Source organism: Schistocerca gregaria, chromosome 3, assembly GCF_023897955.1.
Source record: "Schistocerca gregaria isolate iqSchGreg1 chromosome 3, iqSchGreg1.2, whole genome shotgun sequence".
Taxonomy (NCBI): Eukaryota; Metazoa; Arthropoda; class Insecta; order Orthoptera; family Acrididae; genus Schistocerca; species Schistocerca gregaria.
Genome location: NC_064922.1, coordinates 568863762 through 568877656, shown reverse-complemented (window position 1 = coordinate 568877656; position 13895 = coordinate 568863762). Strand labels below are relative to the sequence as shown.

The 13895-nt window shown below is 41.3% G+C and overlaps 1 protein-coding gene across 1 annotated transcript in view; it reads left to right on the top strand.

The window, feature by feature from the left end:
- The window catches only part of LOC126356218 (cholinesterase-like), a 68759-nt gene extending 60782 nt beyond the window's left edge, over positions 1 to 7977 (top strand). The window contains exon 10 of the mRNA XM_050007030.1: positions 7591 to 7977. Within this exon, the coding sequence (XP_049862987.1) occupies positions 7591 to 7759 (169 nt within the window). The 3' untranslated portion in view covers positions 7760 to 7977. The remainder of the gene's footprint in view (positions 1 to 7590) is intronic.
- Positions 7978 to 13895: the final 5918 nt, after the last annotated feature.

Sequence of the window (13895 nt, the reverse complement as noted above, 5' to 3'; positions counted from 1 at the left end):
TTTATTTAACCTGATCAGATTAGGGCCATCAGGCCCTCTCTTACATCGGATCAGTGTTCCACACATGCAGCATTTCACACATCAGAGTTACATCATGACCATAGTTTAAATGAGAATATTAGCTTACTCTAGTGACAATATGAATAAAGAGTAGTGACTAAGACCTAATAAAGTAAATGTGGCAGTATTTTTGCAACAGGTGCTATACATACAGATTATGATAAAAGCAATAATAATAAGAGTAAAAAAATGTAATGATAAACATGACTAAGACTTAATAAATTAAATGCTGGCAGTATATTTACAGCAGGTGCTATACATACAGATTATGATAAAAGCAATAATAAGCAATAATAATAATAGTAAAAAAATCAAATAATAATGACAAACATGAGAAGGATTGGCAATAGTAATGAAGGTTTGAGCATATGTACATAATATCTTGGTGTGTAAAGTAGATGTTTACTAGTTTAGCGTGTTTTGGGGAATATAGATTTAAGGAGGGGGAAAGAGGGAAGTAATGAGGTGAAGTGCATTCATGTACAGAGGAAGGCATTACTGTTGCTTAAGTAGATACGTCAATAACTGTTTTTTGAAGCTGTACATGTTTTTAAGTTCTCTAACATAACGAGGGAGGTTATTCCAGAGTCGGGTTCCCGCTACTGTAAAGGACTTGGAGGAAGTGACTCAGCGATGCAGTGGAACGGAGGGGATTTTATTATAATGGGAACGTGTGTTTCTGTCATGTTGTTCCGACATGAGCGTTAGGGACGAGGAGAGATATGAGGGACAGTTTACATTTATAAGGCAGTAGATGAGACAGAGTGTATGGAAATGTCTGCGTTTGTCTGCACGCAGCAAGAACAATTTTGCATATGCTGGTGAAATGTGATCAAAAAGTCGAACGTCACAGATATAGCGGACGCAGGCATTCATGACCAGTTCTAGACGTCGGGAATTTTCCTGAGAGAGGCCTTGTAGGATAATATCGCTGTAGTCAGTGATTGGGAGTATAAGCGTTTGTATTAATTTCTTTTTCAGATCGAAAGGGAAGAGTTTTTTTATATTTTTGTAGGACATGAAGGGATTCTGATGCTTTTTTGCACACTGCAGTTACGTGCTCTGTCCAATTTAGATTTTCATCTATTATTACTCCCAAACTCTTTGCTGAGGGATAGAAGTTAATATTTGTTCCATTTAGGATAAGAGGTGGTAAGGATTCCCGATGTTTTGGGCTAATGAGCTTAGAGTGACCAACAAGTACCGCTTGGGTTTTAGACGGGTTTAGTTTTAGACCTATGTCCTGTGCCCCGTTCTGACAGTGCATCGAGGTCAGTATTGAAATTTTCAATAGCTTTCTTGAGATTGCTTGGTTTCGCACTTAGATACAACTGAAGGTCATCAGCATACATATGGTATTTGCAATAGGTCAGAACCGATGACACATCGTTGACATACAGAGAGAAGAGTATAGGACCTAATACTGAGCCTTGGGTGACGCCTGACACTACCTGCCGCCATTGTGATTTTATATCCCCAGATAGGACGCGTTGCTGACGAGACGTCATGTATGAGCGAAACCATTGCACTGCACTTGGTGAGAAATTTAGACCGCTAAGTTTGGCCAGTAAGATGTCGAAGTCGACAGTATCAAATGCTTTGCTGAAATCTAAGAAGCAAATGATAGTCGCTTCTTGTCTGTCCATGGCAAGTTTCAGGTCATCTGTCACCTTTATCAGAGCAGATGTTGTGCTTCGATGTTTACGGAAACCTGATTGGTATTCGTCTAGTAGGTTGTTAGTAGTGAGGTAGATGGTGAGCTGGTCACGAACTATAAATTCTAAGGCCTTTGATAGTGCAGGAAGAAGGCAGATGGGGCGGTAGTCAGAGGGTGCAGTGGCTATGTCCTTTTAGGCAGTGGCTTAATTTGTCCCAGTTTCCAGGCCTCAGGGAAAACACTTGTGATTAATGTATCGCTGAAAATGTCTGTTATAGAGGGCAGTAGTTGGTCAATAATAAGTTTTACCATCTGGATAGTGATACCATCATGTCCAGTAGATGCTGATCTAATCCGCATTATGGCTTTCTTGACAGTACTGCAAGTGACGTGCTGTAGATAGAATTTTTCGTTGCTACAGTCGTTCAACCCCATGAAGTAATCAATGATTCTCTGTTTTTTTTTTTTTTGCGGTACAATTTTGGTTGTAGGTAACGTGAAGAATCGGTTTAGTTCTTCAGCTGGGACCATGTGATTTTCTGCAACTTTTATTTTGCCTAAACCGAGACTACGAAGATTTTTCCACAGGATAGCTGGTCTACATCTATTGTCAGCTAATGTACGGGCATGTCTGAGCTTAGCGTTTCTCGCCGCTTGACTGACTTTGTTTCGTTTCTGCTTGTATACAGCATGATTTTCAGGTGTAGGGTGTACCTTGTATGCTCGATGTGCAGCATCTCTGAGATTCATGAGCTGTTTTACTTCATCAGTCAGCCATGGTGCAGGTTGCCTGCCTTTTTACTTTTCTGGTCTTTATTGGAGCATATTTGTCATACAGTTGAGTAATTTTGTTAGTGAAATCCTGGAGTTTGTCGTTTATGTCCATGAGGGGAGTAGAGGTCATCCTCCAAACAATTTCTTGTGCCTCAGTTTCGAGTTCAGGCAAATTTATGCGTTTGAGGTCTCGGTATGTGGACAGTTTTTGTTTCTTTCTAGGACATTCTAGTGAATACGTCATGGAAATGATGTCATGGGCAGACATGCCAGGCGCAGATATTTGAGAGGTGCGGATTATTCTGTTCGGAGATTTAGTTGCGAATATATCAATGAAAGTGTGACTGGTAGTCGTGTGATGAGTAGGTGCCAGCTGAAGTAGCGTCATATTTGAGGAAGAAAGCATCCTCTTAAATTTCCCAGTGGAAGGACTATTGCACAGAAAATTAATGTTAGTGTCACCTGCTATAATTACATGTTCATATGACGATTCGAGACTAGAGAGGGCAGTTTCGAAGCAGGCGAACCCACCTACTTTAGGAGGTTTGTAAAGGACACATATTAACCACTTTCTCTTAAGTGATTTGATCTCTATGAACATATATTCCACTTGTTTATCTACATTGTTGTCGGATGTTTGTAGTACTGTCGGTGACAAATCAGAGCGTATGTACGCCCCTACTCCGCCCCCCTCGTCTGTTGCATCTGTCGTGCCTGAGAAAGATATAGCCATCTAGGTTCACGGAAGTTGTAGGAATACTTCGTTTGAGCCAAGTCTCTGACCAAAGTATTACGTGTATATCAGCAGTTTTAAAGTAATGTGAATAAAATTGGGCACAAAATACGAGGGTTATTCGGAAATCAAGGAGCGATCGTCCGTGAAAGGGAAACCACAGTGAAAATCCTATTAAGTTTTGCACAGGTTTGTTGGGCAGTGTCTCTAGTATGCCTGTCGATCACGTTACGTCGTTATTTTTAGTTCTGAGCACCCAGGGAGCACATAAAGATACCTAGAACAATAGTGTCTCACGCCAAGTACGAGGGCCTGATGAGAAATTTCGCCTGAAGCTATGCAGCCAAATTACACGACTGTCGTGCGGTTTCTTCTTCAAGGCAATTCTCAGCCGCATTCTGCAGGGGCAATGAAGATGCTCCTGCACCGTTTCTAATTGGAAATGTTTAATTATCCACAATACACCCCGTAAATGTCTCCGCCCGAGTTTCAGCTCTGCTCACATGAACCGTGGCTATGAAGACATTTTGGTACAGATAACGAGCTGTGGGCCAGCGTAGTTGGCAGAAAGCACTGGCGGCTGCCTTCTATAACGAGGGTACAGGAAAGTTGGTACAACACTACCACAAACGTCTATGGGGATAAGTAGTTCGAAGTTGTAGCTAACTGTTGAAAATAAAACAGTTCTGATTCTCACTGTGGTTTCCATTTCGCAACCTATCGTTCCTTACTTTCCGAATAGAGCTCGTACTTTTGCAGCTGTATCCTGGATTCGTTGATCACATTCCCATTTGTAGTGATAGCGAGAAAAATTTACCGGACACACTGGAATGAACAGACAACAGAGCGCAGAACATTCATTGAGAGCACACGAAAGAAAAAGTTAGAGGGTAGCAGAAACCAGATTAGTGAGAAAATTTCCACAAATTTAGGAGACCCCGAAGTAGATGAAGTGGAGGAACTGTACTATCCTGAAAACGAAATAACAGATGATGGACGAAGCAAGAAGGACAGAAAAACCAACTGGAAAGGCCAGAGAGGGCTTTCGTGCCCAAACGAAGCATATTATTATCAAACAATGGCTTAAATTTCAGGATTAAATTTCTGAAATTCTATGTGTCGGAAGCAACATTGTATCGAATTGAGTCAACGACTGTGAAAAAACAGAAAAAGAGGCGTGTGAGTGGTGGTTACAAAGAAGTTTTAAGATTAAGTAAACTGATTAGATAAGAAATGAAGAGTTTTCCATAAAGTCATCTACAAAAAAGTAGAAAACAGTGGCTAGAAGAAGGGAAACGATGATAGAACATGTGTTGAGACATGAAGTGCTAAATTTTGGCAGAAAGCAGGTGTACTGCGATCACAACCTCTAGCTCTACATTGCTCTCATCCTCGATCGTATGAAATGATATATTACCACCGTGTAAACGAAATAGAATGAGTTCCTGAACTTTTCAGCGGCCCTTACTATTACTTGTGGTTGGAAGGCTTTGGCGCTCAAATGGATAAATTATTTTGTTAATCACAGCATCGTAGAGTTTGATCTAGTAAATATGGAATTTATTTATAAAACGTAAATTTCAGCAAAGTACATCAAAGATGAGATTTAAAAAAAAAGCTTTCTAACGACGTTACTACAACAGAATAAAGTAAAAAATAATGAATGCTTACTTGAGTCAACACGAACATGATACTGGACAATTACGATTGAAGTGGCGTTCATACGCAAAAACGACAAAAACTGTGAAATGAAATGGTGATATAAAAATGTGTAGTAATGAAAAAAATTACGATGAACAGTATGGGTCAGAAAAGAGTGCTCAACAGATTAACAAGTAATAAGAGGATTAGCAAGCTCGTCACAAGACATATGAACACCAGCGAATCGACTCAACACAGAATCGAAATATGAGTGATTATTTGAATACGGAAAAAGATCCCCTTGAAATTGCAAATTAAATTATAGAACACATGCATACAACTTGGTGAAGCGCGTAGGACGTATGATGCACAAGCTGAGAACATAAATCGATATGAGCTTCTCCCCTCTCACTCTCTCGTGACTTCAGAATTTTGGCAAGCAGACTGGAATAGCGGTCGTACCATTGTTGTGACTGGGCTGGCTGATGAAGGGTCTTTGTGCCATGTACTACAATGGCTGCCAGTTGTGGTCAGTGTGGATCGGAATGTTGTGATTTCGAGGCACCTGCATTATTACCTTTCACAGATGCGGAAAAGTCCAAAGCAAGTCCAGTGTTAAACTCTGACGACCTGGCATGAGGCCGAACTCTAGGAAACACGGACACACGTGGAACCATAAGTTGAGTCCAGAGTAAAAATACTTCTCTAATTCTAGAAAGCTTTCCTTCAAACCTCGGAAATGTACTCGGCGCAGTTCTTCTAGCCAATCACAGGCAGGGCCTAAGAGCTCCTCCAAAAAGGGATCTGAAAGTCAGCTAACAAATTCCCACCAACAAGTTAATAATGTACTTACCAATACGCTTTTAGTTTTCAGAAACGAGAACAGAGTTCATCACACTGTCATGGCCAAACTCGCTTGTAGAAAATTCTGGAAATTTTGGTGTGAGCTTCGCCATGCGTTCCCATGAAAAGGCAGAGGTAAGAAAGATCATAACGTCCGGAATTGACAGTTGAAGACAGTTGAAGACTCCACCGACAGTTCGCTATCAGGCGAAATTCTCGGCCCATCACTCCAGTGCTCCGTTCTGCTACTAAAAGCGCTAGACGCTCCTTGGACTGTCCTGTCCAATTGTCCAGGATTTCGGCAGGATTAGAGCTGCAAAGATCGCTCGCCTCTTTATACGGTCTATTACCGCGAAAACAGCACTTTCATTGATGGCTGATCCCTCTACAGCTTCACCTGAAGCCCACCTGAAGTGGAAATAATTTCCGGTAGTCCCAGAGCCAGATGAGTTAAAGAGAAACGGCTACTTTGGTACGATATGTTGCATTCTGTACAGAGGGATGCGTTATCTACATTGGCACAGTCTTAGCCATAATCACGTATGTAATCAGCTCACGATACAAGTGCTAAGTTAGCAAAAAAATTGAATCGGAAACTATACGAAGCAGAAGAATCTCATACGGAAATCAAGCATAAAAATAAGATAAAAATGTGAGGAAAAGGCCTGAAATAGGCTTCTTCCTTTATACTCTCGTGGAACCAGAGGGATCTTTCCATGTTGAAAACTGTCGTTTAAGTTAAAGATCCGACTACATGCAATAAATAGTTTAGGCTTGGATGCAAGTACTCCTCTGAGAAGGAGACGTAGTCGTGGTTGACTGCAACAAACCTGACGACTGATGGAGCAAGACTGCTGATTAGACTCACACCTTCCATCCCCCAATTGGGATGTCTCAGATTTATCTACATTTCAATTGAGTACTTTATTTTTCCGGTATTAAGCATCTCTCTTGTTCATTCTCAAATTATGTAAGAGAGACTGAAGGTAAATTCTATAATGCGCACAACGAAACCAGTTTCGTTACATATAGTGCTATGTAGTAAAACTTGACGTGGACTAGTTGTTTTTAGAGTCTATGTCATCGTAGGGACCTCTCGCCATCATTAATTGGGTCGATTTGTCGTTATCTGACACATTCTTCTAGTTGCCACCGCTCCTTGCTGATAACGGTTAAAAACGACCGTCATTACCGCCAAGTTAGTTTCTGTTGTAACGATTAAACATTACACTAAGATACGTTCATCTAAATTAACCTACCGGAGGAGAAGTGGACGATCATGAGATATGAGATCGTGAATGGCGTTTAAGGCCTTTTCCAGTAGCCTAGGTTTCAGGTGTTTCAAACTAGCTGACATTTTTGTTACAATATGGCTATAACTCTTCCTGTGCTCATTATCATTGTTCCTCTGCCTGTCGCCACTGAGTGGTTGCATTAGAACTACCAATTGCACAACGGTGTCTCTCATTTTTCAAATGTCATTTTCATGCTACTTCTCAGTGTTCTTACAAAAAATTAATTTTAAGTGGTTTTTTACTCCGTTAAAGATAATCAATTTTTGAATGAATACTGAAATCGAAATACGTTGTTTCACTTCGGAGAACTGATTCGATATACACAGTGATAAAGGAAATAGAATTAGTAATAACTGCATTTGCTACATGTTGTGACAGGTCAGATTCAATCCTGAACGTAAACATATACAAGCCAGAAGTAGCCTTTAACATCAACTTGGAGCACGTACAGTGTCAGTGAATTATGCTTCCAGATTGCTTGAATATGTACAGTAATTTAGGCTTATCTATGCACAATTATAATAAGGAGTTTTCTGTTTTGTTCTTTAGAGTGTACTTGTGAATATCTCTACAACATCTCTCGACAGGAACCCCACCCCTGAGGCGGACCCCGTGGTGTGGGAGCCGTACGACCTGAGCAGCCGCAGCTACCTGCTGATGCAGGCCAACTTCTCGCTCGCGCACGACAGGCTTGGTGAGCGCATGGACTTCTGGCGTGAGAACGTGCCACTGCTGCCATTTCCCGACACCGTATGATAGACAACAGAATCAAAGCGACAGTAGTGAAGTATCTTAATTCTGGACTTCAGTTAGCAATGAGATAAAACCTTTGGGATAATTCGAAATACTTAAAAACGACGTTCCTCTATGGAAAAATTACATCTCATTCATGATACCACCTATAATAAAAAACGTATGAACGTCTAAGTGACTGTGGACTATTAATTGCAATTAAATTGAATTTAAACTAATTAACATACGCGGGTATTATACATCCTACTACCATTTCCTGCTACATTCACAGATGGAGGAGCGGAGGAAAGACAGTAAATTGCACAAGAAGAATGCATGTTAGAGAGCAACTCACCCACTGACTGAAGTCAAATATATCCTTAGAATGGTGTCAGCGTTAAGGGTTTCAGTGTTCTTGTACTTTTACCTCAAAAATTTCGTGTGGCGCCTCTAGTGCAGCTGACGCCGTGAGCGCCATAGCCTGCGCCGGCAAATTCATCGCCTGGTGCTAACGTGCTACTTTGCGGCTTCATGCAGCGCGAGCTCAGCACTCATAGGCAGCGCCGGTAAAAAGTCAGTGAATGGACAATTCTTGGAAATAAATGTTTGATAATTAAATGATGTTTGGACCCCAATGCTCCAAAGTAGTTCACCATCGCACGTCCGCTTGTTTGTGATACACTCCCGTAGGGCGCTGGATCTGATGGGCACCTACACTACCTAAAACTTGTTTTCATAATTGATACGGCATGTCAGTCCTTAGAAAGTTCATTAATTCGTCTTTCCTAAGAGTTGTGAATCATTCTCTGTCTTCCCTAATTAATCTGTCTGGACTGCTATGTGCTTTCTGTAAGTAAATATTATTATTAAGCTTCAGACTGAGAAGCGAAAAAAACATATACTTGCGTGGCTCCCGTTACCGTTTAGAAAGTGCCGCGTACCATTGTGGAACAGCGAGGCTTTGTGCGAGCGATGTGCGACTTGAGAAGTAAAGTTTGCTAAGAAATTCCCGGAAGTCACTAACACTGAAAATGTACCGAAGGGCCAGTTTAAAACTGAGTTTGAAAAATATTACAAGGGGGAATATAAGTAGTACGTTAACGTCGGCCTCGACTGTTCTGCCTACACAATGACACCTCGGACACGTTTGTCTCTGTGAAAAAACTTGGCACATAGAAGTAAATGATTAAGATTATCCAACTACCAAAGCAAACACAAATTTACAGTAATTGATACTATTATTACGAGCTTGGGTTTGAAACACATATAACATGTTAAGACTTAGGTCAACAACAATGACAGAGCCTGAGTCGTTTGAAAAGTTTAGAAATCACGTATAAATGTTCATTCATTCACCACTCTGCGTTTTTCACACATATTAGTCTCACATGCCACAAAATAACCATATATCTCTGTACATTTAAACAAAGTTTATAGTTTCTTAGGCGCGTCAGTGGCGCTGGATTCATTTCCCCTTTTAAATCATCAAAATTCATAATTACAATGCTTAGTTAAATATTATACATTGGCAAATAAATGGCTCTTGGTCTCTTTCATTACTCAAATCAGAGTTTTATGTGACTAGATGTGGCGGTGTGAAAATACAACATCTCATTTCCCCGGTCGATCAACTACACGGAATTAGTACTCACTTAAATGGAAGGCTCATAGGCGTAATCTGCTTCTGAAGTCTTTCAGGTCTATAAGTCACTTCAGTGCTGCATGATCTGTTACTACAATGAATTCTCAACCGACTAGTTTATGGTATATAAAACACGTAACTCCTTTTCTGTCCCTTTCAGAAGGGAGGAAAACTACTGGAAATTGATGGTCTTTTCTGTTACTTACTTACGATAAGACGTCTCAACTTCTAGCCTAATTTGCTGGGATGTAGGTTTTTGTTTAGTCTGGACAAGCCAATAAGGCAATAAGGGGTCCTTTGTGAAAACCAATTTTCTGTGTTTCTATTGATTTTGATTATTTGAAACTCCAAGTTAAAAACCGCTACATTTTTGAGTAGCCATCAGGCATATTGTGCCACCATACGGCGAAATGAATCTTCAGTAAAAATTAGCAAGGTGTAGGAATGCGTGCAGTTCTCTCAGGTTTACCGGTTCCCTACAGCTCCTCTCAGCTTCTACTAGTTTTATAGTAGGTTATGCTCGATCTGTGGTTATCCTGTTTCCTAAATATTCTACTTCAGGTACAAGGAAATGAAAGTTTGACATGGACTAGCAAATATATGCATGCGAAGTGTCTCAAATACTGCCCACTACCTTTCAGCATGTTGTTATACGTCCTGGCTTAAAATGAGGACATCATTGAGTGAACCAGGTACTGTATGGTTGTTAATCCTCTGACGACAGTACCCGTTAGTCACTGAAATGTTGCTTGTGCAGTGTGAATACCAAAGGAAGACAGTTGTACGCACTCGTAGGCATAGTAAATGATCTAGAATTAAATTTTCACTCTACAGCGGAGTGTGCGCTGATATGAAACTTCCTGTCATATGAGAACTGTGTGCCGGACCGAGACTCGAACTCGGGACCTTTTCCTTTCGCGGGAAAGTGCTCTACGGACTGAGCTACCCAAGCACGACTCACGCCCCGTCCTCACAGCTTTAATTCTGCCAGTACCTCGTCTCCTACATTCCAAACTTTACAGAAGCTCTCCTGCGGACCTTGCAGAACTAACACTCCTGAAAGAAAGGATATTGCGGAGACATGGCTTAGCCGCAGCCTGGGGATTGTTTCTAGGATGAAATTTTCACTCTACGGCGGAGTGTGCGCTGATATGAAACTTCTTGGCAGATTAAAACTCTGAGTCGGACCGAGACTCGAAATCGGGACCTTTGCCTTTCGCGGGCAGGTGCTCTAGTAGTTTGGAAGGTAGGAGACGAGATACTGGCGGAATTAAAGCTGTGAGACGTGCCGTGAGTCGTTCTTGGTAGCTGAGTCGGTAGAGTACTTGCCCGCGAATGGCAATTGTCCCGAGTTCGAGTCTCGGTCCGGCACACAGTTTTAATCTGCCCAGAAGTTTCATAGTAAATGATGTCTTATCCCTGTACGCACCGTTTAAATCAAAAACAGAGAAGATTTCCTATGGAGCAAGAAAACCCGAGGATTGTATCATATTTGGCAACGAATGAATACGTGGTGGCATTACAGCATGCAGCTTCCTGTTACCAACGAAAAATATGTCTTTCTGTTTTCCTGTAGATTATTTTTCCAGACAATTAGTATTAGTGATGGCCTTGGTCGATTTGATGGTTCTCTAGGTTCGAATAGCCCTGAGCCAGCTGCTCATTAATCATCTCTTCGACTACAGCTTGTACACTATATGGGGTTCTATACAGTCCTTGAGTGATGGGTACTGCTTCTCCCACACCATGCTGTGCGTTACGTGACATTTACTTTCCTAGCAGCTTGTGGGTTGTATCAGACATCATTTGTGTTGAGTCCTTGCCATCAAATGTGGGATACTGTCCACTCATCTCGCATAGCGTACCTAAGGGATGCTGCGTTCTCGGAATGCTATACAACAATTCAAGCAAATAACATTATTAGTTTTATTTCAGTAAAGCAGATTGACAACGCTTAACTTGTATTTACAAAGGTGTAGCCATCGATGGGCGGCATGCAACCAAGTCAGAGTTCTTGCAAGCTTGTCACACTGTTTGTGTATCACTAATAACTGAATTCATAGCACTCTCTGCAAGGCGGCGCTGGTGCTGTTTACTAATGTCCGGGCGAGGCTGGCAGGAGCGGCGCTTATATTCACTTCTAGCAGAGGTCGCTCCGGTCGTGGCGTTGTCCTTGTCAACGGGCTATTGGATGACGTCGCCTCACCACCTCTTCTGGTCTTGGGTTCTTACTCTTCGTTCCGGCGCTTGTGGTTGCACCAGAACAATTTGTATGTGGGTCACGTAGAGGTCACCTTGCTGCACGGCAGTCGATGGCGAGCGCTACCACATGGCGCCCCAATGGAGAGGTGCTGGCATGAAGGTGGGCAGCAAGGGATGACGAAAGATGTGATTATCTAAGATGGTAGTGAACTGGACGAGGCAGAGCAGAAGTTCGTGTAACAAAACAGCAGAGGTCATCTGGTGGAGTCTGGGAGTTGTGTTTGACGTGCTACCTGTCCACACAGCGCATTGGTCTTGCTGTGGACGGAGCAGGTGGTGCTTGACTAGGTGGATTCAAGAAGAGTGGTGCTGGCAAAGTAGAAGTTATTATTAGCCATGGTATGTGTTGAGGTACCATGGTTAAAGCTGGTTTTGCCTGTTATGTCCGGTGGAAATCTTCGTAGTGCTGGCTATTGTGTCTTGCTTGGTAGATCTAAATTGTGTTACTGATCACATTTCCAGTAGGCTGACGCCGTTGTAGGGGATACTGTGTTAAAACTAGCAAATAGTTACATGTCGTGTTGTAAGAAATTTTGTCCTGTTTTACTGTGATGTTGACTGAATTGCTCTCTTACTTACTGTGGGTTGTAGTCAGCAAAGCGTTGTCATAAGGATGAGACTTTACTTATTATGCTTGGGCCCCTTGTTTTTTACTTTACTTGAATAGATGGAATAAATCCCAAACTAATTAGATATGCAGAGTTACCACTGGATAAAAGACTTCTACAATTAAAAAGGAATACTGAACGAAGTGCAAGAACCCAGACGCTTGGTATGCAGCAGAAGTGATCTCTCATTCGAGGAAAGTGAAACGTAATGTGTATAAAAACTATCGTGTCATCAGTCTTCTAAAATGTGGCAGTAAACTATACTCAAAGATAATCAATGACCAGCAAGCCGCGGTGGTCTCGCGGTTCTAGGCGCGCAGTCCGGAACCGTGGGACTGCTACGGTCGCAGGTTCGAATCCTGCCTCGTGCATGGATGTGTGTGTTGTCCTTAGGTTAGTTAGGTTTAAGTAGTTCTAAGTTCTAGGGGACTAACGAACACAGCAGTTGAGTCCCATAGTGCTCAGAGCCATTTGAACCATTTTTTCGATAATTAATGACCACATGAGGAATATCAAAGAAGTTATTTTTTCTGAAGAATAAAATGGATTTAGATGAAGTCATTCACGCACACACAATGTTCTTGTAATTAAAATGGCCGGCCGGAGTAGCCGAGCGGTTCTAGGCGCTACAGTCTGGAACCGCGTGACCGCTACGGTCGCAGGTTCGAATCCTGCTTCGGGCATCGATGTGTGTGATGTCCTTAGGTTAGTTAGGTTTAAGTAGTTCTAAGTACTAGGGGACTGATGACCTCAGTAGTTAAGTCCCATGTACTCAGAACCATGTGAAAAATTTTTGTCATTAAAAATATAATAGAAAAACACAGACAATTCAATATAGAAACACATATGGCTCTAACTGATCTTGAAAAGGCTTTTGGCCGTGTGGGCTGTGATATTCCGGGGAAGATTGCGTCTGAATTTGGATGTCCTTATCATCTAGCAGAGGTGGTGAAAAGTCTATACAAAACTACACGCTTTGTAATAACCAGAGGTAGGAATCGACTAGAAGAAATAATTATTAACCAAGATGTCAGACAACAGTGTGAACAATCATTTTCTCATTCTTCATAAACGGAAATGTGAAGTAAACAAAGGAACTAAGATAAACGAATGAGGAATACCTATATATATTTTTGTTTGCTGATGACATAGTTATCATTCAGAAGAATGAAGATGATCGTAAAAGATCAGTATACTTGCTGCAGGAAATTTGTAAGAAGTACGACTTCAAATTTTCTAATAATAAAATGAAATCAAAAGCATTCCAAAGTAAATATTCAGTCAGATCAAAAATTGGTTTGGATAATTCAGTTTTACAACAAGTGCCTCACATCTCTTTTTTCGGCTGTTCTATAAGTTTTCTTTCTTATTCTCATACTGAAAATAAAATACACAAATGCCAGGCAGTCTGTGGTCCCATTAGCAGAACATTGGGCGATAAAGTACAAAAAGCGACCATCACAAAATTCTACAAAGTAATTGCGGTTCGTCTGTTATTGTCTGGAAGCGAAATCTGGATGAGTATAGAAAAATTAAAACAATTCACATGACGTTCCTAAGAAAGACAAAGGGCTGCACGAGAAGAGAAACGATTAGAAATGAAAATATTATGAATAAAATGTTTTCAACATTAATTCAAAAATTTTGA